This window comes from Gymnoscopelus microlampas, assembly GCF_963454915.1.
Source record: "Gymnoscopelus microlampas genome assembly, chromosome: 4".
Lineage (NCBI taxonomy): Eukaryota > Metazoa > Chordata > Actinopteri > Myctophiformes > Myctophidae > Gymnoscopelus > Gymnoscopelus microlampas.
This window is the reverse complement of record NC_139941.1, coordinates 16,854,972-16,882,672: the sequence shown is the minus strand read 5'-3', so window position 1 is coordinate 16,882,672 and position 27,701 is coordinate 16,854,972. Positions and strand designations below refer to the sequence as shown.

The 27,701-nt window shown below is 41.0% G+C and overlaps 2 protein-coding genes across 2 annotated transcripts; both read left to right on the top strand.

The window, feature by feature from the left end:
- Window positions 1-246: 246 nt before the first annotated feature.
- lrrc74b (leucine rich repeat containing 74B) lies at window positions 247-12,536 on the top strand (the record flags this gene model as incomplete). Its single annotated transcript, XM_084055400.1, has 10 exons — window positions 247-402; window positions 1,738-1,924; window positions 2,699-2,841; window positions 3,814-3,946; window positions 5,456-5,662; window positions 9,753-9,862; window positions 10,755-10,870; window positions 11,269-11,347; window positions 11,868-11,963; window positions 12,405-12,536. 10 exons carry the CDS (start codon window positions 247-249, stop codon window positions 12,534-12,536), a joined length of 1,359 nt encoding a protein of 452 aa, XP_083911526.1.
- A 5,300-nt stretch (window positions 12,537-17,836) lies between these two features.
- On the top strand, window positions 17,837-26,685 carry nipsnap1 (nipsnap homolog 1 (C. elegans); the record flags this gene model as incomplete). Its single annotated transcript, XM_084055399.1, has 10 exons — window positions 17,837-17,913; window positions 19,463-19,590; window positions 21,246-21,291; window positions 21,740-21,834; window positions 22,516-22,586; window positions 22,757-22,897; window positions 23,885-23,916; window positions 25,309-25,403; window positions 25,750-25,833; window positions 26,556-26,685. 10 exons carry the CDS (start codon window positions 17,837-17,839, stop codon window positions 26,618-26,620), a joined length of 834 nt encoding a protein of 277 aa, XP_083911525.1. The 3' UTR covers window positions 26,621-26,685.
- Window positions 26,686-27,701: the final 1,016 nt, after the last annotated feature.

Here is a 27,701-nt window from a genome sequence, read left to right as displayed (position 1 = left end):
AAGTGAGGCAGCTGCTTCTCCAATAAGCCAATTCATTTGGCAGTTTAAAAAAATGATGAGTTTGACCCTCCCACAAAGCAAGATTGGTTGTGGGAAAGTCCAGTGCACTGATTTTACCCAGAGCACACACACCCACACACTCTCACTCACACACAGTGAATCTTACAAAAGTGAACCTATAGCTAAAAGTCACATCCAAGTGTCACTAATACACCCTTCTCAAGTTGACTCCACAGCGCTGAGGCTATGGTCCATGGGAAGAAGCTGGCCAAGGAGACCCTGTTGCCCTCTGTGCTGGAGGACGGTGACGCTGAGACGGAGGGTGAGAAGGAGCTGCTGGGAGGGAGAGACAGCAGACCCCCAAGCACACCTGGGAACGATTTAAGCAGGGTGGGCAACCAGGTAGGCAATTCTGTGTGTGTGTGTGTGTGTGTGTGTGTGTGTGTGTGTGTGTGTGTGTGTGTGTGTGTGTGTGTGTGTGTGTGTGTGTGTGTGTGTGTGTGTGTGCGTGCGTGCGTGCGTGCGTGCGTGTGTCACACTCATCTGTGTAAGCACATACTGATACACTTGATGCCATGACAATCAACAAAATGTACTTTCTATTTTTGTCCTTGTCGCATATCTTCTGGTCACGTCATGTGTATATTCTCTATGTGTGTAATAAACTTGAGAACTTGTCGTGCGATACTGCCCCACCCTTAGTTAGAGAGAGAATTTTAAGGAGCACATGGTTGGTCAACTAAATTCACAACAGACACGTCCCTACAGTCAGTACTTTTAACACATTTCTCTCCTTTCGTAAGACTACACCGACTACACGGTAAAATCCTTAGTGTTAATTCAACTCCTAGGTAAATTAACAGTGAAGATTTTACTGTGTACACAGACGGAAGAGGAAGGTCTGTCAAGAGTCAAGGCACGCAGGGACTCACAGCTTTAGAAAAGTGGCCTTTAACCATGATTCTATACGCACGGCCGCTCTTTCCTTGCTTGAGGCAATTCACCAGCACAGACTAAAGACTTGACTATTTTCATTTTATGGATCAAACTTTTGACCCCTCTGTTCTCCTGTGCATTCATTAAACACAGGCTACTTTGAGCCTCACCTTGAAAGTCTGTTTTAATTGCACTTTTATGTAGTCAGTTCACAGAAATGTGTGACTCGGGGTAGGTGGAAAAAGAATAATGTATGCAGGCAGGCTGTGTGGTACAAACCTTGAACGATGTGTTCCATACACATACAGTAGTGACCAAAGGCATCATTTCAGCAAAAAAGGTGACGGCTTAAGCCCTAGCAAAACGTGTCGCATTGCAACGTGTTGTGAGCTTGTAGATCTACTATTTTAATGATTGAAAATATGAAGAAAAAAAATTGAATGAGATGCACTCAGTGCCGATTAAAAACAGATTCATCAGAAAAATAGGTTCAGAGATGGAGAAAATATGCATAAAATAATTGAAAATGAGGTTAAATGCGAACGCTAGGGGTTGGCAACTGCTTAATTTCCAAATTACGCCCCTGATCGCGACCATAATCATTTCCCCACCAGAGTCATGGAGGTAGCATGCTGCTCTCGCTGCAAGAAAAGGCAGCGATAAGAACGGTTGGCAGTGACAGAACACAGCAGTGCACATGGGGGAAGTTGGCGATGACTAAAATTGGGAGCAAATTAATAAATGAATAACAGCTAGCTATGACCAATTTGTCCTGAAGCCTTTTCTCTCCTCTCTTTCCAGTGGACAGTTTCCCGCGCAGGGGTCGACTCACGTGGGCCGATTGCCCGACGCGCGAGCCCTGAGGAGGAGGTGCTTGACGGCGCTGAAAGAGGGAAGGGGGAAGAGGAGAAAGGAGTGAACAGTGAAGGAGAGGAGCTGGAGTGTATCATCGCAGACGAGGACTATGACACCGACCTGGAGCTGGAAGGTGGGGGAGAGTCGATAATGAAAAAGGAGGGCGGGAGTCGTGGAAGGGTGGGCGACATCGTTAGACGTTGTGATAAAGGGCATCAGAGAGCTAAGAGCCCGACAATCTCCCATCGCTGTCTTTTTTTTTTTGACAGCCGAGAGAGAAATGGCTTACCGACATGAGTCATGCATTTGACTCGAACACTTTCGTCCACCCCACAGACCTCCCAGCTTTTTACAAACTCTCCAGCATCACCTTGCATAAGAGCCCCTGGTTACGAGAGTAAAACTCATTGGCCCTCCACTGTTGATCCAGTTCCAACTGGCACACGCTTTGCAAACGCACGTCTCTCAGTTTTAATCGTTACCCCCTCACTCTCTCTGCCTCTCTCTCGCTTTTCCTCTCCCTCTCCCTCTGCCTCTCTCTCTGCTTTGCCGCCCTCTGTCTACAGGGTCTCCGAATGATTGGTGAAAAGGGAGGGAACAGAATTGTGATACAAAATAGAAACCCCTACGCACTGTCGCCCACACATGTGGAGCCCTGCATCTTAATGACTCCATCTCAGCCTTTGTATCACGCTTTCCGTCTTTTTTGCCAGAAGTGAAAACCATCTGGTATGAATGAGCTCCTCAGACACGGTGGAACAAACCGGAGGGAAATTCTCCAATGGAAACGCGAATAGAGCCCTCGTCTGAGGAAAACGCCAAAACTTGTTTTTCTCTCGCTCTCTGAGGAAGTATTGGTATTTAGTAGTGCATAACAGACATTGGCTCATGTTTACTTCATTTACAGATATGCGGGAGGCGTACGACCCTACAGGACAGTCCCGCTACATGGAAGCGTGCAGAGTTTTACAAGTGGTGCCCGCCTCGTACTTCCTGCGGTCCACGCAAAACACTGAGTTGTCCATGATGCACCGTGGCCTTGGGCCCCAGGTAAAGCCAAGGTCCCCTTTCTGAATGATAAAACCTATATGCTCTTATGCCTGTTTTTCACTCATATGCCTTCCATGACTTTCTGGTCATTGCTTTCACTGTTCCGGCTCAAATCAATGACCACTTGTGGGCAAGGGGCAAGGCTTGGATATTTACGATGAGCCCAACACGGAAGCTTATGAATGGCCAGAGTGGCGCTGTTTTACCCTGCGCCGACCTGCCGGTGTCAGAAAGAATTTATTTTAACGCAAATGAATGGGTTTTTTGACAAACTTTAGACTAGATTTTCTTACCGTAATAAAAATTGTCATAAATTCTATATGCTTCCAGTCGCTAGTTTAAAGTCTCCTTTCAATCATCATGATGTGCGTTTTGCTAAATTATGGTCCCATTTATTTTAAAATTGACGATAAAGTAGGCTATTCTCTAGGAGAGGCGGGATGATTTGATTGACAAGTTACACAACCAATAGCATTCATTCCCCGCCACCGCTCTTGATTGACAAGCTACCCAACCAATAATGGTCCAATAATGGTCATATCCTGCATTCTGCAGGATATGACGCGATATGATGCGATATTGAAGGATGGCGGACTTACAGTCTTGGAACAATCGGCTTCATTTTCGGTCTATAGAAAGCAGGGGAGTGGCTTTGTCCATCTCATTTATACAGTCTATGCTCGTGATTGCATATTAAAGCAGTAAGCCACAAGAGGCCATGGTTTACCTTGGATTTTAGAACGGCTAAGACAAGACGTATATTGAAGCCTGATGCGGAGCGGAAGGCCTCCAACCAACCATCTTTGGTTTGCTTTAGTTATAGTGTTATAAATAAAGCTTCGGGAGCTATAAGTAAAGTTTTGTTTTTATTCTATTCTAAAAATGTTTGTTTATTTGTTTCACATAGTTTTCAAAGTTGGTTTTACCTATAATAACCTTGGCGTGTGTGTGTGCGTGTGTGCTTGTCTGCAGGGCACCACAGCTCTGGCAGTTCCCCTGGTAACCAACACTTGCATCCAGAGGCTCAACCTGAGAGATAATTGGATGGAAGGAGCGGGCGGAGCAGCCATAGCTGAGATGTTAAAGGAGAACTGTTACATTACAGGTGATTGTACTGGACACTCCCTGTCTCCTATCTGCCTTTCACGTTCAGCTCCTCTCTGCCACCCAGCACACTCATACCCCCATTATGTGCCACTGTTACACCTGGAGTCCCCCATTTAACACTCACTGACTGTCAGCAGGGGTCATCAGTACACTGACAAAATGGACATGGTAAGACCTGTCTATGTCTGTGGCAAATCTTTGATAAAATAACTGACTGTGATGATAAGACCCAATTATTGAAATCCCAAAACTTGGACCATGGTGCATTAATGCCTGAATGCAGCCAATACACAGTGGCTGACGTGCCAGTCTCCAGGTTTTCTTCACAATAGGTTGGACACTGATTTAATGAATGCAGAAATCCGCCCATTTTCTATGTCCTTAGCAAAAATAAAGTTTGATAAATGACCATCACAAGAGGGCATGGTGATGATGACCCCTGACTGTCAGTCATATTTCGTTGCTGTCGGGCAGAAACATTGATTGATCTCCAGCTTTTTTTTAAAAATGTTTAATGTGAAAGTGGTTAAATCTGTCTTTCGGTTTTATACATTTTTAACTAATGCAAATTTGTTCAAAGAGCTCATAATGAAAAAATAACTACATTGTATCCATTGGGACATAGGTTCTTTTTTCCATTTACTGAAAAGTAATGATTTTGGACATACAAGGTTCCTGCCTGAAGGCGATGATTATACATACATGTTAGAGTAACCTACAGGGAGATTCCTGTGAAACATGAGACGTGCGCAGGCACACTTGGTTGACATCATTTCGCATATACAGGATTGCCGCAAACTCTAATTTCTGTCTTTCTTTTTTTAATGGGACCACAAAAGGATTCAATGTTTACACGATGAGTACTGATGAGATAGCCAGCAAATATGAATTATCCTGATGGAACAAAAAAAAAAACATACAAAAGTTAGAACAACAAATCTGATGCGAGATCCATTTGGCTCCATTTGTACCACACCTGACCCTTGACCCGGAATGTACACATGATTAATCCTTAGGGTTAATTTAACTCAGAAAAGAGGACAAATGGACCCATTTGGAGGGCGGTAGTTCTCAAAGGGGCCGGGGACCCCCCCCCCCCAGGGATCCTTGAGGGGGTTCCAAGAGGTCCCCAGCAAAATGTTTGATAGTTAGGAACCAATTGGATCCTTATCAGTCAGTAACTCTTTTTTTTAATTTTGTTAAGATGTTTGTTTGGGCTAGTTTATAGTAGAGCTGGACAGGAAACAGGGAGAGAGATGGGGAGAGACATGCAGGAAAGACCGTCGGGTACGGGACTCAAACCCACGATGCGCTGTCAGGCTACATTAGAGCCTAAGTGCCCGAACCGCTAGGCCAGCAGTCCGGGCAATCGGTCAGTAACTCTGAGAGTTATGGGGGTCCGTGGCAAACTGGGGGACCTTGAAATTAAAAGGGTAGAGAATCAATGTCGTAGGGGGGTCCATTTGATTCCATTTGTACACACGTCTGTGTTTGTTCCTCATCCCAGAGGTGGACCTGTCAGACAACAGACTGGGGGAACACGGGGCCAGGGCTGTGGCCATCATGCTACAAGAAAACACCACCCTGGTGGCTCTCAACCTGTCTGGGAACCATCTGAACAGCCAGGCTGCTCAGCACCTGGCCCGGGCCCTCACCACCAACACCAAACTGCAGAGCTTGGACCTCAGCCACAACACCATGGGAGATGCAGCAGGTAGTGGAACCAGAACCACCAGGGTAACACTTTGTCTATAAGAGGCACATTCATTCATTCACTGAGCTTAACACACAGTCATGCACCCCACACAGACGTTTTGGAACAGCCGGTACCAAAGACCGTCTCTCCTCGCTAATCTTGCCCCGCCTATGAGCACTCATCCTGGGCATAGAAGCCACCGGGAAAAAAAGATCTACAAACCCACCACATGTAGCCCTTAAATAATGATACATTAACGTTGGTTGCGTCATAATGACTTAAATAATGTCATTATGACATAATGACATAATGACACTGTTACTTTTTTCTAACATATAATATGTAATTGTGTCCAATCTGTATAGTAGAGTATGTTGATACAGAACAATATAACTTATACAATTGGGGTGGTTGTATTTTGTCCCTGATCTTCTATTGAGACATTTAGATGTCAAAGGTCATGTCTCAACTAGACACAGGATCTGACACAAATTTCACAATTCATGATGAATTAAAGTTTGAGTTAATCATGAATTAAGTGTTAATTAAGCGTTAATTACGGGTATGAATGCACCCCTTATGACGAAGTGTTACCAGTCACAGTATACTGTAGATAATCCTGGTCAAATATAAGTCAAATTTGTACTTGAGTTGTAGTACTGGAAAACTTGCTTTTAAAGAAACTTTAAGATAAGTATTCAAAAGTACAAATTACAAATTACATATTCTTTTTAATATCAGTGCATTGCTGTATTACACATTTTGTAATTTCTCCCCAAAATTCAAGTTTTTCCAGAATTGTTCAAAAATATCAGTGTCTTGTAAAATCTGAATAAAATAATAGATGAATAAAATAAATACAGTGTTAGTGAAAATAGCAGAACTAAAAGCTCACAACATGTAGTGATGGGACGCATTATGAGCTTGTAGATCTGCTATTTCCATTATATTTGAAATAGGGCTTAAGTGGTTTTCATAATGTATCCATTCCTAGAAATGTATTGGAGTCAAAAGTACAATATTTTCCTTTAGTGGAGAGTATCCAAAAATACAAATACTTGTACAGTTAAGTATAAGTAAAGTACAGATACTCCAAAAATGTAATTTAAAGTACATTACTCAAGTAAAGTACGTTGTTATTGTCCACCACTGACCACAGTGAGAACATCTCTGTGGCTGTTTTTCTTGTTGCTTGTGAGGAGAATAGGAGCAAATGACAGCTCTCTTTGATCTACGGTGCCTTCTGTTGTTTTCTAATTGGTCATTTACCATTTGAAAACAATAATTTAATGTGACTTTTCCTTTTAGTCACGCCCCGAGGAAGGCCCACGCAGGTCGAAACCGGTCGGCGTCTTTAGACTGGCTTTTTAAATGCTTTTATTTTAGCTACATGCCCTGAGACATTAAAGGCTTTTTTAATCATGTCCATGCTCGTCTGGAGTGTGCTGGGAGTTAGCCTAAGGGCTTCCTTTTCATCAATAATTTAACATCATGCTTCAGAAAACACAGCAAATACAGCAAGTTGAACTATTGTTCTCTAGGGAAAAATTACAGACAGACAGACAGACAGACAGACAGACAGACAGACAGACAGACAGGTTACGTAGGTAAGTAGGTAGATCAATCTTTATTGATCCCTCCTGTGGGATCAATCCAGTCCAGAAAAACAGGACAGTAGATGCATGTTGCTCACATATGCACATTTACTTACAAACAGCTTGTTATTTAGACAGAACATAGGTTTACCTGGTATCCTAATTACTTTGTAGCATTAATTGTTTTCTTAGCACTCAACTTTTTTGACCACTTAACTTGTCGTTTGTTGACCAGGGTTCATGGAATTTACTATAAGATGTGGCCACAAGATCCTTATCATTGTAAGGTTTAACGAACTGAACACTTACTGTCAAGAGCAAGTAAGAGCACCTCTTATCTCCTCTGTTGTTCTTCTCTCAGCTTGAGATATTTCTAAACTAAACAAAAACAGGCAATCCACATGAACAATATGCCTGCAATAACTGGGCAAAACATACTGTATATGATTTATAGAGCCTTGTCTTTTTTTCCCCAAATATGAATTTTCCTTTGACTGATGAGTTGCATGGATTGAGACTTTGCCTGTACATGTTAAGGTAGCCGTTGTATGTACTGTATTTCAGATACATTTAATTCATATACTGCCTATCTCTATTTGTACTGTACGTTCAGTTAGTTGATCTAACGGTACATTGAGGGTCAGACATACAACAGCTGCATGTTTGTCTGCTATGCCCACTGGGCTTCTGTGTAAAGTAATTACCTAATCGGAAGGTCTGGGGAAAGAAATTACCCCTCAGGACCAAGGAGTCAATTTGTCTAAATAACAAAGCTTACTGTAGATACATCATCTGTATTACTATTAAATAGAATTATTGTATACAGGACTTTGTATATCAGCCATCTTTATATGGTACACTTCAGTGGTACCCAAGAGAATAGAGACATCCATGGCACGAACACTGGGAGTAACTCTGGTAATAAGACTGTGCTTATGCATGCATGTGTAATCCCCACGACACCTTGTTCCCACCCACGGTCCTCCCATTCCACCTCCCACACACACACACACATGCACGCACGCACGCACGCACGCACGCACGCACGCACGCACGCACGCACGCACGCACGCACGCACGCACGCACACACAGACACAGACACAGACACAGACACAGACACACACACACACACACACACACACACACACACACACACACACACACACACACACACACACTCACACACACTCCCCAACCCCATTCTCTTGCACGACGCAAGTAATGGATTGCATTAGCGACTATAGGCCCTATTCAGGCCCTATTCTTCATGCAAGGCAGTCAGAGGACTCGTGTAGGAGATTGTGGCATTCAAAGGTCAAGGATATGTGCCTTAATTAAAACGTCTGTCAATTATCATGTGGATGAGCTTTGTGACAGGTACCTTATGTTAGAGTGATAGGCCAGGAGGCAGTGCACAGTAAAATCCTCAGTGTAATTGAACTCAAGAGCGTATGCAAATGGAACCAAATACATCTGGTACCATTTGTACACTCTCAGAGTTATAAATGGATATATTAAGACTGAAGATTTTATTGTGTGGGTGTATGATGCAGGTAATTGGAAATAACGCTCTACTGCAAGTGACAATCTCGTCTCATCTCTGCGTGCGCGGCTATGATTCATACGCGCATTTAATTTATTTCAGCTCTCTCCCACTGTAGAAATATCAAAGGATATCCACATGTGGTTTGGGTGCACTCTTGCATACAGGCCTCTTGTGAGTTAAGTACACCAATATAACACACTGGCATTTTATGAGATTCCAGCTTTGGCATTATTGCTTTCTCACAAAGCCGAGTTAGAAATCTTATCTCTGTGGATGAGTTGACGGGGCCATCTCTTGTTTCTCTTCCTTCCCCCCGGGTCTCCTTGCTCAACAGCACTGTCATACATTGAAATATACATTGCTGGGAACACAGGGGACCATAGATGGGTAGATGGGAGGGAATATACATGTTACTTTCAGAGGCTGATCATGGGTAAGTATCGCAGTAAAACTTAATAATTAATTTAACTCTGAAAATGTAAAAATAGATCCTTAGTGGCTTACACTTACACTTAACTGTACAAATTACTGTGCTTCCTTTCAAAGAATAAAAAAAATGCCTGCAGACTGCTTTAATTTGCTTGATAAAGAAAATGTTTAATTGCAACGTTTAAGTCAAAGACCTTCTTAGGTCCTTGACCAAAACAAGTCCATTAGAATCACCTATATTGCTACATCACACATTTACTGGTGTAAAAGACAGTGTGCATGTGTTTTTTATTCTCTGTTCATACTCCACCAACACACCTGTCACAAAGATTCTATTCAGGCCACCAGGCCATCTGGCATCTGAGATTTTGCATACTAAATGAAGGGTCCTGTCACCATCACAGCAATAACCCATAATATTTTAGATTTTATGATGTCCTTGTTCACAAAAACTTACAAAGCTGCATAATGGTAAATGTTGACATGTGTGTTGTTTTTTTTTCTTGTTTGTTTGTTTGTTTGTTTTCTCATTCTCAGGGGAGAAACTAGGGGACTGCCTGTGTGAAAACACTGGGCTGAGATCACTGAGTCTGGCCTGGAACACAATACGAGGCAGAGGAGCCGTGCTGCTGGCCAAGGGCCTCGGGGTAACTCACTTGGACATCCACGTTTGATCATAACACAAAAGCCAAATTCATACTCCATCACAGATCGCTTGACGGTGTAACTTTTCAGCAAGTGACACCGTCACTTGTATGAATTATTAGGCTAAATGGTAGAAGCAGCGACCCGGGTAATCTTGGTAATCACATCACAGATTAAATCAATTCAAAGAAGACAGATGTTTCTACTTTCCTTTAAACCACACTTGTATCAGACAGAAAGGAAACGTTTTATCTTGTTTGAGGAGCGTGACGGCCATTTGTGCTCACATTTCTCGCTACGGCGCTTCGGATCAGATATGACTTTCTCAGTTTCTTTATCCATCTTCCAAAGTGCACAACAGTGAAAGTAACAGGATGCAAATCCAGTTGCATCAAACTCTATTAGTTATTAAGTGATACATACAGGCTACAAGTGATAGCACAATACACACAGCCCTTCTACACATGAACTGTACTGTACGTGAATATACAGAATAGCATACACATAAATGCTTTTTTTTGCCAATAGGATCAGTAAAAAAGAACAGAAGCAACGTTTAAATCTTTGAAAAGGCCACGTCTGGTATTTATCAAGCATCTAAGAGCGGCGGTGCTGAAGTACAATCAGTTTTGCCTTCTTAATGACTGACATGGTCCAGGAGACATAGAGCATGGCAGGCTGCTCTGATAGGCTGGATAGATATGGGACCCAGAGCCTTATTAATGTCAGATCCATACCTCTGGCTTTCTGTAATTGGATCTGTTTCCTTACTCCTCACTTAATCTGGTTAGAGAATATCCCAAGTCTTTATTTGTTACTGCACAAGAGAGACGGCCTAGCGTCTGTTTTCTTAATGATGGTTTTGCAAATGACACTTGCATTCCTGTGTTCCAGGCAAACATATTCCTCAGGTCACTGGATTTGTCATATAATGGCATGGGGAGAGAAGGGGCCGTCGCTTTAGGAGAGGCACTCAAAGAGAACAACGTCCTTGAAGAGTTGAATATAAAGTACGGTACATACCTTTGTTATCTGTGGATCTGGTAATCATGTTACAGAATCTTTGAGTTCAGAGAGGGCAAAGGTTGCTTCTCTGGCCTGGACCTCCCTTCATCAGGCAGAAATGGCAAGTATGCCATCTTTTACCTTGTTTGGTCATACAAATGAGGCAAAAGGGTACGACAAAACAATCTTAGTTGAAACTCTGCACCTGCATCTTAAATGGATGGTGATGATTCATTCAACCTCAAAGTACAAAACTACAGTCTCAGGCAAGGCAAAGTTTGCATCAGAACTCCCAAAGCCAAATTGCTTTGAATAATATCATCTAAAAACACCTTTGAGATTGCTTGCTCCACACTCCAGTACCCGTTGTGTTTTTGCCGTTATTGTTTGTTTGTCATCACAGCAACAATCGCATACCCCCGGAAGGAGCTATCCGCCTTGCCATGGGCCTCGGAGTAAACAAGACGATTAAATCCCTCAACGTAAGCTGTTGGGAGGAGACTGACTCATGTTTTGGAAGTCAACAGGGGGCATGCATTGATAAAACATAAATAGATGAATCATTGCACTGCTTTTTAATGTCAACATATAAGCACGGTTCACAGAGACATGCACATAAAAGGACTGCATAAACTTATGCACGCTAATCGACCATGTACAGCAACATTTAACCACATGAACCCATGCGTCCCTCCTTATTCTGTGGCGAACATTTGGTGAAAATAGCCAATGGCAATTTTCTGTGAATTGATTTTGTGTAGATGGAAAAAAGGTGGGGACCTAGTAGACCCCGGGGGAACTCCAGTCAATGACATATAAGTGGTTAATAGTTTACCAGGGTTGAATATACGTAGAATTTGACAGCTTATCTGTATATGAACAGGTCAATTTGTGGAAATTGAAATTAAGGCACACTATTACAGTTGTCTAATGTCTATATGGTATTTAGACATGCCCCAGCATGCATTTGTAATTGGGTTTTATATATTTCTCTTTTGTCAGATGGGTCGGAATCCCATTCTGAGTGCCGGCTGTTATGGGATCCTCAAGTCTCTACAGGGAAACCCAGAGTCAGCCATGGAGACACTCGTCTTCTCAGTACGCCATCATGTGACCCATCTATCATTTTCTGCATACCGTCGCTGTCGGGTTGAAACCATTTATGGCCAAAATGTTGCTTTTCTATGAATGGAAAAATGTATCCAATGTAGTTATCATTTAGTCACAAGCTCTTGTTAATACTTCAATCATTAATTCAATATTTATAAAACCCACAGGCAAACCCACATTAAAAATAGCAAAAAACAGCAGAACTACAAGCTCAATGTGTCGCATCACATTGTGAGCTTGTAGATCAGCTAATTTAGCTACTTTTGTGTGACACTGTAATATGACGAAGTGGGGCATTCATTTACGAAAAAAACATTAAAAAGTTCAAATATGGAGATGCAGCACAAGGTTTCTGCCCGACAGCAGAATATACACTCTTGCAGAAGTCATTCAATTTTACCCATCATCTTCCTCCCCGTCTCTTCCTAGGACATCACTGTGAATCAGGATTTTGAAGACTTGTACAGCGCTGTGAAAGAGATAAACCCAAACCTCAAAGTGAAACACGGAGGAATAATTGCCACATTCAGAAAGCCAGTAGCTTCAACAGTGTCTCTGTGATTGCAGCCAGAAACGTGCAGAGGGCTTCCTTTGAAACCCTACATTTCCATGGACTGGCTCATCACCATTGGGTGCTCTATAGCCAAAGCCAAAGGGTGGTTTACTTGAAAGAATATCACAGACACGTTTTTACAGCATATCCTGTGGAATGAAATGTAATTAGTGTAAATTCAATTTGCTAGATGCATAAATTATGCAGTAATAATGCCAGAGATCTAGATAACAAGATTTTCAACAACCACAAAAGAAAAATGTCTGCTATTTCCTTGAACTCTATAAGTGTAGTCATATACATAGCTTTGCACAGTTTGTTATGTTTTGGAAAAGGTGTGTGTGTGTGTGTGTGTGTGTGTGTGTGTGTGTGTGTGTGTGTGTGTGTGTGTGTGTGTGTGTGTGTGTGTGTGTGTGTGTGTGTGTGTGTGTGTGTGTGTGTGTGTGTGTGCCATTAGGATGCCATCAAGGCCCGCCGAAATACATTTTAGTCAACCAAATCTCAATGTATATTTAGCCGACTAAAACTAGTCAAAAACTAAAACATTTCAGGTGACGAAAATATGACTAAAACTAAATGGAATTATATTCAAAAGACTATGACTAAAACTAAATCAAAAATTTTCCGGTCCATGAGACTCTAGATACTCTAGATAGGAGATTGTAGATAACCACATGTCTCCTTTGATACACATGGAGTCGCCAGTAACTTCTTTTCACCTGCAGTGAGGAGTGTCGGCAGGAGAGCGTCATGACATGCACAGAGGTTCCCACTATCTCCCCCAGAACCTGTCCCCGCTGAACAGGTGCCCTGACCATCCAACAGGGGTTGATAGGGCTGCAAACAAGGACATAATCCCTCTCCAATTTCACCCCAAATAACTCCAGTGTGTTAACCACTTGAACCCCAGCATCCATATTCTGGGGTGAACATTAGACAAAAATAGCAGATATACAAGCTCACAACGCATGAGATTTGGTATAGTCAGATGTTGGTCAAGATTTGGTGTAGACGGAAAAAAGCGATCCAAGTACAGTTGCAACTCAAGTCTGCTTTACTAAGAATAGAGGGTTTAAGTGGTTAAACGCTCTATATTTAGTTGACAGGGGTCCTCCAGGGCTCTAAACTGTGTTCCCCCCAGAATAGGGTTAAAGGTTCCTACAATGATTTGGCGGCCCCCTGTAGTAACTCTGAGGACACCCAGGCCTAGGGTCCCCTGTTGAAGACCAAGATGTTTTACACAGCTAAAATAGTCCAGGAATGGTTCTACAAACATGACAATTATTTTAGGTTAATGCAGTGGCACACACTGGCATACTAGAAGAGTAGATATCATCATTTCACTGAAACTCCAATTTAACATTAAAAGAATGTGTGTAATTAGAATGATTAGCATTTCACTGAGCAGGTGTTTTTAAATGAAGCGAAAGTGCGTAGTTCTAAAAGGTACAGTAGGCTGCTAAAGCACTACATAAATATAAAAAGAATGTGAAAAGCTTTGACATCATTTTACTGACAGTAGTGGATGATGTCAGTTGGAATATTCTACTGTACAATAAACAGAATAATTAAAATGTACTCATTGTATTGTAAAAACAACAGTGCGTTCAAACTAACCATTAAAAGCTATGTACTGAATATCTGGCCCACATACTGTATTGCATTAAATTAACATTACTACAGGACAGTAATCCACACATAAATGAACTGGAAAGCTGTAGTGCATGTTTGCAACATAGGCCGTTTGCGTGGACGCTTCTCTGCATGACTGTATTTATGTGTGCATGCTTGCATGTGTCTTGAATAAGAATATTAGAATTGACAGTTAAACTGCAGCAGGAGTCTGTGAAGCTGCTATTATGATGTTATCAGCAGCACAACGCATCCTGCTGCTTATCAGCTTCTAGAGCTCGGAACATTCCACCATTCATGTTTATGTGAAATTAAATTGAAAATTATAGTAAAACTTAAAAAGTATATATAATATATATATATATATATATATATATATATATATACGCACGCACGCACGTACGTACGCACGCACGCACGCACACACACACACACACACACACACACACACACACACACACACTTTATGTAGACAGTTTAAAGTGGTTACACTTTAAGGCTTTAGAACATTTTAATCTGGACTTAAAGTTTAAACTCTAGAGTTCATAGTTTAAAGTACAAGATATTTTGGACAAATATAACATTGAAAAGAGACAACAAGATGTCTGTTTCAGTTCAGATGATTTGTGATCAGCATGTACTATAATATTGCACTGCTTCATTATCCTACTGTATTTACCTGCATTGTGTGGTCTAAATTGTATGGATTAATGAAATAACGAGAAAAAATAACTGATAAATTGTTTTTGAAAGTAATTAGTCCAAGTTGGTCAACAGCTGTGGATCTCTGCCCAGAATAATCCTCTGTGTCAATTTGACTCTGAAAGTGAAATGGAACCAAATTGACCCGAAGGCTTCGGGTCAATGTGGTTCCATTTGTAGACTGTCAGAGATAAACTAGAAAAAAGCAGTTGCTTGAGAAACTTTTGGGCTCGCTGAAAGCAAATACAGTAGAAATAAAATATATGCACAGTAGAAATAGTGTTTGAGAGGAATGTAGGCCTACTGTATGTTCAAATGTCCAAAGAGTAGATATATAGTAGTAATTTGTAAAATATTGATTTAAAAGCATAAATTGATAAACAGCATTTCAGTATATTGTAACTTTTGAAGTATAAAATGTTTGAACAGAATTAGTGTTTGAATGGAATCACTTCATTACATGAATACATTGAGGAGAGAAAGCATTTTAAATGAATTCAACTGTCAAAACTAAAAGTAGTTTAGCAGCAAATCAGATTGGGTGTTGTTACGCTGTTGCTAATCTCTCAAAACAGATCCTGCAATCCCCCCAAAAGATCGATTTCTTCTCTTTTTTTTACCGAATGGGTTCCCCGATTGGGCGGTTGCTTGTTGACAGGGCAAACAGGTAGTTGCGAGGCAGTAGTATGTGGTTGCGGGGGCAACATCAGTGAGGGACAGGGACTGTATACTTTATATGCTACTGTATGTTGAAGTAATAGGACTGCAAAAAAAGGTGGAATTCTCATTTTTTTTCCCCATAGACTTCAACTAAAAGGAAAAGAAATGATAAAAGGTTACACATTTCAAAAAATTTGACGAAACAAAAATATGAATACATTCAATCAAAATCCAAAGGTAGCAGAACATTTTAAAGTTTGAATGAAGTGTCTTGGTGAAAGTATGAAAGAGCAGCAAGAGAGCAACAAAAAAAAGTATCTCTTCCCAATATTAAAAAAAGTATAAAAACTTTCCAAAAGTTGTAATAAATAATACATTGAAAAAGTTATTATTTCAATATTTCATTAAGTAGACCTAAAGATGTCCAAAAGGTTGAATACATCCACATGACACCATCAATTATTAGCTTAACATTTTAAAGTTTGAACACAATGTTCTAGCTCAAAGTACGTGTAAGTCAGAATAAAGTGTATGCATATGCCCAGCCAGCCCACTAATTAATACTCTGTATTTGACTGTATTGAAGCAGAGAATGTGCTCCTTGCAGCCACCAGACTAAATTACCTGTTAGACACTAATTGCAGCACATTAATAGTCACTGGGTGAATGGTGGTGACACAGTGTCTATGAACCTTCAAAAACTTGTTTTCCACCAACTTCTTCAACAGTGTAGAGCTGACTATGCCTTATGCCATTGGTTATTATCAATCATTTTCATGTCAGGGACCCCTGGATTAATATATAATTATGTGGGCTGTGAGGATATTGCAAGTGGGCTCCCAAATGAATGGCAAAACGGTTTTAATGATAATTTTATATTAATATTAAAACATGTTTTTTTCCCCACCACCTCCTGGCTCAAGGAATTAATGTCATTTCTATCATCGGATCGAGGCTCAACTGCCACTTTTTATGACAGATGGCAACCACTTATCACATTCATAAACACCCTCACATCCCTTGACCCAGACTGTTCCTAAAGAAATACTCCTTCTCTGAGGTGAGCACCTCAGATACTCTGACGTTAACCCCGCCCCCATTGTATCCTGGTTCTTTTTTTTAATCTACTTTCTTTTTGTCTGAGTTAAGTTTTGTTTTAGCTTTTTTGTTGTCCTTGGTCAATGTTCAGTCCTGTCTGTGTCTTGTCATGTCCCATAAAAGTAAAAAAAAAAATCATGGTGATATGTTAAAACCGATCAACAACCTCCATTTCTCTGTACCACCTGTTTCACCAATAAAATATATATTAAAAAAAAATAAAAAAACATGTTTCTTTTAATATATTCTTCAAAGATAGCAGATCTACAATATCAGTGTGAGCTTGTAGAACAGCTATTTTTGAATATCCGAAATATAAAATAGGACTAAAGTATAGTTCAACTGATTGTGATGATGTATGTTAACTAATTTATCTGGGGACCCCCTGGAAGCCCTCAAGGACCCCTGGGGGTCCCCGGAACCCACTTTAAGAACCACTGCCTTACAATAGTACCCTTTAGCCTAGATAGGCTATTGATCAACTAATCAAGTCTAATCATCACCTGGTCCCTGCTGCAATCAGCTTTTATTTACTTATCCCCACGTGTTAATCAACTAGCCACTGTGGCAGAGATCCAGTGGTTTAAAGTAACTAAGTACATTTACTCAAGTACTGTACATAAGTAAAAAAGAACATTTATTTTTACTTTACTGGAGTATTTCCAATTTTCTGTACTTTTACTTCTACTCCACTACATCTCAGAGGCACTACGAATATTTGAAAGATTTAGTAACTGGTTACTTTGTAGATTTTGATTATTATTACAAAACATACATTAACCACATCATCCCTATATACATTTCGGCCATTTGAAAATACAAGCTCACAATGTGTCACCATGTGAGGCATTGTGAGCTTGTAGATCTGCTATTTTCAAAAGATTTTTATACATTTGAAAACTTAATTGTGAAACGGGACCTTCTGCATAATGAGTCCTTTCTACTTTTGGTACTTTAAGTCCATTTTTATACCAATACTTTTGTACTTTTACTCAAGTCAAATTTAAATACCAGACTTTTACTTTTGTAAAAAGAGTATTTCTACATTGCCGTATTGATACTTTTACTGATGAAGTAAGTACAAACATTTTAGTACTTTTTCCACCACTACTACAGAGATCTGTGGTGTTAGGGTTAAACATTAACTCTGGGTTTACCTCCACTCAGCAAGTCAGTCAGACAAGTTTGTCTGCATGACTGCATCATAGGAGTAACAATGGCTGCCAGTTCTGCGTGGGTCAGAAACCCTCGGGTTATAAGATGTTCCCTGGATCTGCTGAAAGTTAAAACCAGGTAAAGTTTTACACCTTGTGTTGTTTAGTGGCCGAATGATCGGCATACACAGTGTGAAAATATATAACATTCCTGCATGTCATCTACAGTTGGCTCATTTCTATAGTGCATGCTGTTGAAATACTGTAGAACAGTGCAGTGGTGGAAGAAGAAACGTATGGGTTGAAGTGGCTAATCTATGTTTTGCAATAATAATCAAAATCCACCAAGTAACTAGTAACTCAAGTTTTCAAATAATTGTAGTGGATTAAAAGTACAATATTTGCATCTGAGATGTAGTGGAGTAGAAGTAAAAGTACTGAAAACTGGAAATACTCCAGTAAAGTAGAAATACCTCAAAAAACTTACAGTAAGTACAGTACTTGAGTAAATGTACTTAGTTACTTTACACCACTGCTGATTTAACTGTTTGGTTATATCTGTACACTCTCAGAGTTACAAATGTAATACTGAGGATTTTACTGTGTAGCCTAGCCTACACTTTGCCAAACTCTAATCATTTGCCTGACAGTTGAACTTTGTCCTAAAGCTGCAATGACTGCTCCTATAGACCTATGGCAGTGGTTCCAAACCTGGTGGGCCGTGAGGATATTGCAAGTGGGACCCCAAATGATTGGGGAAACACAAAGATGTTAATTTAACATCAATATTAAAACATAATATAATGTGTTTGAGCCAAGACACAACACTAGATTGATTGATCATTAAAATAAACATGTTCTGAAAACCCACAAACACTTTCTAGATTTTCAAGTGGGCCCTGATCCAAAATAAATAAAATAAAAAGTTGAAATATGGAGACACAGCAACAATTATGTGGAAATGTACAGAGACAAAAATACCCCAAAGGAGTGAGAACAAAATAGCAAATTTAATCATTGTTATATGCATATCTTGATTGCACAGTAACATAATTTTGCCACCAGACATTTATTTGAAGTTTCCAACGTGACTATACCTCAAAGAGCTGAGTCCTGTACTATAGGTCTGTGTGATCAATAACATGATGATAAAGCATCAATTGAGCACACTCCACACCATGGCACAGTAATCTCGGTTGTGAGATAGATGCTGAGTAATATCTCTGCTTATTATTCACATCTCTTTGCAGACATTGTTCATCAGTTAAGAATAATACTCCGTAATACGCCTTCAGGAGGAGACTGACTCATGTTTTGGAAGTCAACAGGAAGCCTCCATTGATAAAACATAAATAGATGGAGCAGTGTAACTGCATGCTTAGTTTTTAATGTCAACATAATGGTTCACACAGAGACACCATAAATGTAGCCTACTGTATGCACCTTATTCAAACATGCACAGCAACATGAACAATATAGCGTCCCAATTCTGGGGCGAACATTCAGTGAAAATGGACGATCTCGAAGCTCACATCGTGTTGCTATGTTCGCTATTTTCTAAAATATATGAACTTTTTTTTTGTAATATTCCCAAAAGAGGGCAGGCACACCAGGTTGCAACCAATGAATTGTCTATGCATGGTTGCCTTCAGCCTGGAGTGCAACTTTTTTGTGTCATGTTTGTGTAGGAGGCTTTCAGAGAGCAGTGACAGGGGCTGGTTTCGCTCCCTGTTTGTTCACAAAGTGGATGCCAGGACAGATGCCCACTCCAACCTGCTGTCAAAGAGGGAGACCAGCAACCTGTACAAAATACAATGTAGGCACACATGTCCTTCTCCTCCATTAGCAAGTGTTCTATAACAGTGATTCTCAACCCTTTTCACTTCAAGGATCACTATGCCACTGACCCCCATTTGACAAGATTGTTTCTCATCTCTGGTACCCCAATGTACACTGTAAAATCCTCAGTGTTTATTTAACTCTGAGTGTGTACAAATGGAACATAAGGGTCCATTTGGTTCCATTTTCAGAGTTACAGACTGGTAAGGGTCCAATTGTTCCGCCTGTGGTCCCCGGGACCCGACGTTGGGAATCGTGTGCTATAGCCATGACTGAACACACATTTAGTTTGTAGTGAGGGGTTGCGCAGGATATATGGATGCACCGATTGGGAGATTCTGGGCCGATACTGATGTTTAAAATAACAATTTGGCCAACAGCCAATGCCAATAAATATTATTTTATTTGTTTGTTTAGTTTTTGTTGTTATTTATTTTCCCCTTTACCGATACCGATGTAAAGCCAATAAATCGGTGCATCCCGAGGATCAAGCCCAATCTTTGGGACTTGACTGACTTGACTTTTGGGCATGATCCCAAAATTCCCCAAAAATCTCTAAGTAACAAATAACACTGAGGATTTTACTGCCAAAGGGAAAGTAAACAGACTACTATTAGGGTTGTCCCTTGACTAAAGAAATTCTTAGTTGACTAATAGATAGTCACAGAAATGTGTCAACTTTTTTACCAACCTTTTCAGGTTGGTAAAGTTGAGAACTGAGCATTCTAATGCTGATTCCACAATGGCTACTGGATATTGTCCTAATACACTGGTAGAATAATCTAGAGTTTACAAGGGATGTGATCATCATTTTTCAAGAAATAATGTATTCAGCATGAAATATATAGCAAAATCATCACTAATCAGCTAACAACGTTTTGGACTGATTAACTATTTGACTATGAGGGGACAGCCCGTGAACACACATTTACTTTGAACAAAGTGATTAGATAGGGTCAAGCCTGTCTCATTGCCATACATACACAGTAAAATCCTCAGTGAATATGTATCCATTTGTTACTGTGATAATGTACAAATGTAATCAAATGGACCTGTAAGAATGGTATGGATAAATTGATTTTACTCTACGTATGTTTGACTGAATTCAACTGAAAAACTTTATCACAGCCTCTGTGTGACATTCAGTTTGATACTGGTAAACAGTGAAGTCATTATCATAATGCAATGTGTTCTTATCATAATGTAATGGGTTATTATCATAATGCAATGTGTTATTATGATAATATAGTATTGGCCCCAGGGACATCAGAGAAAACTAAATGTAGCACAAGAGCTCAGCCCTGGGATGCATTGCTTTACATTATACAATATGGATCAGCTACAAACTGCTACCATTGGTAATCACATGCTAATGCTACATGAATGTATCTTGTCTGTGAACTGTGGCATGTAACTCATACAATGTATACAGTATTTTGTTGTTTACAGAATACAGAATACATAACACCATACATAACACAACATGGGGCACACATACTGTAGTGGCTTATTGAAAATGAATGAATCACTTTTGCATATAGAAGCAAAAGGTATACCTGCATGAAATTGCTTTGGAGAATTGTGGATTTTTGTTTGTATTTTGAAGCAGCCATTTTCCTCTCTGTCTTTCAGTTCACAATGTCAAACCGGAGTGTTTGGAAGCATATAACAGTCTAGAGTAAGTACAATAATTGATGTTCCCTGTGTTTACTGTGTCAATGCTTTCTATACAGACTTCACTCTCCTTCTCCATCCTTTGCTGTAACTCTCAGCCAAAGTGGATATACAGAGAATACATTGGATATAGTGTATATACAAGGACAGTATAATGACGTCTGCATACAGTAGAGCCCATTGTAAAATCCTGAGGGTTAATTCAACTTTCAGAGTTAAATTAACACACACAAGATTAAGCTCAATTTTTATTCCTAAATATGACAGCGTTGCTTGCCTAAAATGAATGGTTTTCAAGCCTAAAAATCTGTTCTTTAGCCACTGTCAATCTTGTGTCCCTTTTGGGCATGTCATTTTAGATGACAATTTTCAAAAATAGCTAAATATGGCAAGGTATGAACTAGGCTTTCTACAGTGTAGCTCTGTTGTTGTTTTTTTCACCCATTGTGCAGGGCAGAGGTGCAAAACAAGCTTCATATTGACCAGGATTACCCATGTGAGGTGGTAGGAAGCTGGAATACCTGGTATGGAGAGCAAGATCAAGCTGGTAAGTACAGGCAGAGAAAACATCACTGTGTGTTTCTGCAAGTGGGAAAAAACATTGAAACAGGAAAGAAATTCAATCCCAAATATGTTGCTTATCAACATTTCTAGATGTGGACCATGTTGACTGAATCCTAGATATCACATTTTCTTGTACCATTCAAACTCTAAACACAATAGGCTCTTTGTGACCACACACAATTTAAAGTGTGCTAAGTGCTGGATCGTTTGTATATCAAGAGATAGGATTCTAGCGTTAACTTTTATCCATTGCTCCCTCTTGTGTGTAAAAAATATATTCATGTAATTGAACACACACACACACGCACACACGCACGCACGCACACGCGCGCGCACACACACACACACACACACACACACACACACACACACACACACACACACACAGAGAGAGTGTGTGGAGACATTCTGTCTGTACCCACATTACTGCATGCTATATGGTAATCTAAAATCTAACCTGAACACTTGATCTAACTCCTAAACCCAGTCAATCCCATGGATTTCCTCCAGTGTATAGCTGACTTTAAAAAAAATAACCATTACGTCTGGAAACTCCCAAGAGCTACACTGATCATGCACATGTTTTGTTGTTGTTTTGGCTGTGTGGGTGGCTATCATTTGATTACAAAGTGCAGCAGTGACATCTGCTGTTTGCTTTTTGCAGTGCACCTTTGGCGCTACAGAGGAGGCTACCCAGCCTTGACTGAGTGTCTGAACAAACTGAACAATAACAAGGTATAAAGTTGATTCCAAATCAAGACAAATTAAAAGCATAATATATAGGCAATATAAACGTGAAACTGTAATGGCCATCTTTACGGGTCATTTTGTTTAGTTGTATCACTTTTATATACTGTATTATAGGAAAATAATTCTCTAAAACATTTCTCTATACCTCTCTGAAGGAGTATTTGGAGTTTCGTAAAGAGAGGGCTAAGATGTTGATTTCCAGACAGAACCAACTTCTTCTAGAGTTCAGCTTCTGGAATGAACCCCAGCCCAGACCAGGGCCCAATATCTATGAAATGCGCTCATACAAACTCAAGGTAACCTCTGGACACAAGGCACGCACTGCCTTAACACGTGGAAACATAAGTAATGGGACTGTTTGGACTGGAGACTATGCATATGGAGTGTATGTATACCTAAAATGCTCCGAGAGCATACTGTAGAAATACTTGGAAAGTGTTCAAATGGAACTAAATGGACCCTTGCCTCAGAGTTAAATTGTGGCCAGCCTGTGACAACAGTCATCTACAGTATGATGTCACTCATTCATCATTTTTATTTATTTTTTTCATTTCACCTTTATTTATTCAGGGAGGTCAATTGAGAGCCAGCCCTCTTTTCCAATGATGCCCGGATTACAGTAAACATAGCATACAATTTTAACACAAACAAATTACAAGATAATAGACATATCAAGGAGTGCAACTCATCTCTGTATCTATGACGTATGACTCCAAATTTGGGCAAGGCTTCAGCCCAATCCGAGCGCCATTGACTTCTATTATGAAATTAATGTTAAATATTTAAAAAATAGTCCAACAGTTTTATCCAGAGGCCCTATCTCTACCATCACTCTATCTTAAACACTCCTCTTTAAACAAATGTATGACATAAACTAGTTTTCTCCTAATCAGGTTTTATTAACATACTCTACCATACTGAATATTTAAGAATACCATTTTATTCACCAAAAAAGTTATGGATTGCACAGCTTTAATTGTTAGTCCACGGACAACTATGGTAAAATCTACTGTCTAGTGTTTCCCTGTAACATAGTTGTACCGCTCTAGCATGGTTTTTCTTGGCATGTATGGTAAACATGGAACGTATTTAGTACTCCTAAACTGGTTATACTGCCCCGGTTCAAATCATAGTGGCTCTATTGTGTCTGTGCTGTGTGGTACCTTCCGTGTTTTGCTGATTCATCCAAGTGTTCTTATTCAAAGCAGTGTCTGTTATACCTGAAGTTATGCAATTCATTCTTTTGTGTTAAATGTTTTCATCTTCCCTTTTCTCTGTTGCAGCCAGGAACCATGATTGAATGGGGCAATCACTGGTATGCATCAGAGACACTTTGTTTGACTACAGGGAACATGCTTCGACATACTGTACATGTAACATGCTCTGATGACCCAACAACCAAAAAGCCTATTTTATACTTTGTCATATGATGGTGTGTGGCTTGCTGAAACGCAGTGTAGATCAGGAGTTTGTTTTCCGGTTCAGGGTAAAATCTACAACAAGGTAAAAACATAGCAGGCTGCATAAGGGCTCGGTCACACATGCGCTTCAGACGCAGTAGACCTGGCAACTTCCCTGTTCATTTCTATTATATGGGGGAAAGGGCCGGAGCGTCCCGTTGCGGCACATTCAATGTTCAATGTTGGTGAACTTTGACTGGATGCCAAACAATAGCAATAGGACAAAAGTGCTGTGCGTTGATCTCACTTGGCAGCCATTTCGCTTGTAGTTCTCTTTTAGTTTACTACACACAGGAAATCCGGCACTGCCACAGCCACTCCACAGGCACTCCCACAGCCCCGCTAGATAACATGGGAAATGGACACGTCTTGAGTCTCGTCTTGCGTTGGCTACGATACCGCATGTGTGACTGGGCCCTAAGGCTGACCTTAAGCACACCGTGTTGTAAGCAACAGCTGCAGCTAATACAATTTATGAGTGTGTTAGATTTAGGTCTGCCAATGTGCAAGCATTGGCAATACTGTTGCCTACTGTCTATGCTTATGTTGGCACACCCAATTCAACCCGAATCCGAAATTGCATTAACAAATGGCACGTAAACAATATTAATAATTTGAATAGCTGCAGCTGCATTGCTTACTAGCCTGCCATGTTTTTACCCTTCTATAGTTTTTAACCTGTAGGTTCAGTAAAACAAAGTACAAAATCAAAACAAAACAAAGGCCTTTAAGCATAACACTACAGTTGAGACACCAACAGGACTCACATAAAGTACATACATGTATATGCTAGGTGATACAGACATTCATTAGCCAGCAGGGGGAGCGGTGGTCTTTAAAAAAGCTCAATTTATGGAACCATGCACAACACTACCAGTACATCTTCATCATACCTTGAATTGTGAAAATAGCAGATCTACAAGCCTGCTATATCTATGTTTTGCCTATAATAAGGATGACAGGTTGAAAGTGGTTAAGGTGATGGCTTATAGATACATTTGCAGTTCAGCAATAATGTTCATAACAACAAGGTACCTTGTTGTACACTACCAGTACATCTTCATCATACCTTGAATTGTGAAAATAGCAGATCTACAAGCCTGCTATATCTATGTTTTGCCTATAATAAGGATGACAGGTTGAAAGTGGTTAAGGTGATGGCTTATAGATACATTTGCAGTTCAGCAATAATGTTCATAATATTCATGCCTACAAACACCTTTATTTGTTTGTTTTTCTAATAACAGGGCGAGGGCCATCAAACACAGACAAGAGAATCAAGAAGCTGTGGGCGGGTTCTTTTCTCAGATTGGTGACCTGTACGTTGTGCATCACCTGTGGGGTGAGTACACTTGTGTGTGTGGTGTGTGTGTGTGTGTGTGTGTGTGTGTGTGTGTGTGTGTGTGTGTGTGTGTGTGTGTGTGTGTGTGTGTGTGTGTGTGTGTGTGTGTGTGTGTGTGTGTGTGTGTATGTGTGTGGTGTGTGTGTGTGGTGTGTGTGTGTGTGTGTGTGTGTGTGTGTGTGTGTGTGTGTGTGTGTGTGTGCGTGCGTGCGTGCGTGCGTGCGTGCGTGCGTGCGTGCGTGCGTGCGTGCGTGCGTGCGTGCGTGCGTGCGTGCGTGCGTGCGTGGGGAGAGAGCATAATATTTGTGGGGAGAGAGCATAATATTTGTGTTGCTTTTCTATAAAGCTTACGAAAGCCTCCAGTCCCGAGAGGACACCAGGAAGTTGGCGTGGCAAAAGGAAGGATGGGCTTCCAATGTGTATAACACAGGTACTGTTATTCTCACCACACCACACCCATACAGAGCCTCCCAAGTGAAAGTCATTTAAGTGAGTCAGCCAAGCAGACAACCTGACTAATCAATCACATACTGTACATAAACTTAGGTTACACTCAATTCAACTGGTTTCAATGCAACCTTTATCATCCAGTCGCACCAGCTCACATTTACGGTCAGGTCTGGCTGGACAGTCCCAAATCGGATCTTGCATCCCATGAACCAGAACGATTGCACAGAGTAGAGTGTGCCAACACTGTGCAAATGTCCACCTTAGATATGAGTAATCATGGCCTTGCCCTCGATTGTGAACTTGTCCTTTTCACACTTTTTCACCCAAAAAGTGATACTTTCGTCAGTGCAGCATACTGAGAAAATTAGGTGCTGCATCTCAAGGAGCTATCCCTTCAATAAAAATCTGAACTCTGATTAAAAGAAATATTGGCCTATCTGCATTTTGAACTTGACCTTGACCTTTGAACCACAAATGAATCATGTCTTCAAGGAGCCTACTGATCATTTCCACCAGGTTTTGTGAAAATCCACCCTTCCCACATGAACCCTATTGTCCCTACTATGTCATAATTGCAAACATACTGCGAAAATAAACAAATATTCAGTGAAAACATTGTGATGGGTGGGGTTTCCCCCCCCCCTTATTTTTTTCCCTTTTGAATGCTAAACACAGCATGTTTCTATCTGTGTCTCTCCTCAGTACCTTTGATTAGAAGCATGGAGTCCAGAATAATGATACCCACCAAGAGCTCACCGTTGCATTGAAGAGATATGGAGTCCACCACTATACTAGGTCTGCTCCCTTTCCCTCTCCACCAAATCTCTTCACCGGCGAAAATAGCTGATCACAACGTGAGCTTGTAAATCAGCTATCTAACTATATAAATGGCGACCGACTTCCGCACCCTCGGTGCGGACACCCCACAGCTCTGTTATCGAATAAACAACGCACCGCCAGACCACATGTCGCCAACTGACTCGCCACGGCGGCCGCGCTGAATTTACGCGTCGCGTAGGGGACATCTCATTGCTCACTACACCTTTTCCACCGCGCAACATAATTAATTCTACTCACCAAATGTCGGACAAAACGGAAGGTGAATCACTTTCGTACCGTTTACCGTGCACACCACCGACACCGAACGCCGACGGGTTTCGCCGAAACAACACCAGCGGCCGCCATTGCACTCTGCCCATCTCCTCCACAACACCACACACGCAGCTCCTTTGCTTCAACCCCCCCCCCCCTTCTTACGTACCTCCTTTGTTCCACCCAGGCCGTTACTTTCACTTCACTCATGTCTCGATCACAATATGTCCGTCCTTCACGTGCCATGTTCATCCCAAACACACAAACAAACAGCGACGGCCACAGCACAGCACGTTGCCCAGGCTAATGTGCTAAACAAACCGTTCCAGCTTCATGACACCAAAGGACTCGACAGTGATGTCATCATTATGCAACCCGGAAGTACAAATACCAAGGATACGTCAGTGATGTCAGTCGGGTTGCCAGGCATGCCAGGTTCTCTAAAAACAAGCGCCAGAAACAAGCAACCACCTTCATGACAAAAAAAAAACCACCGTAGGGGTCCGCAATGTTCCAGGGGTGTCCCCGCGCGTCCCAACACTCCACAGGGGGTCAGTGGACCAGCAGGGGGTCCGCGGACCCCCTGTGGACCCCCTCAAACATAAAAAATATTATTTCTTCTAATTTTTTCCTTTTTCAAAAAAACTTTTCCACAGTTTTACTCCGGCGATTTGGGTCCCCCAATATACACGCGGCCACGCTGGGCCCCGTGCGCGGCTGGGGTTGAGGGGGGCGTAGCCCCCCGAAACTCTAGTT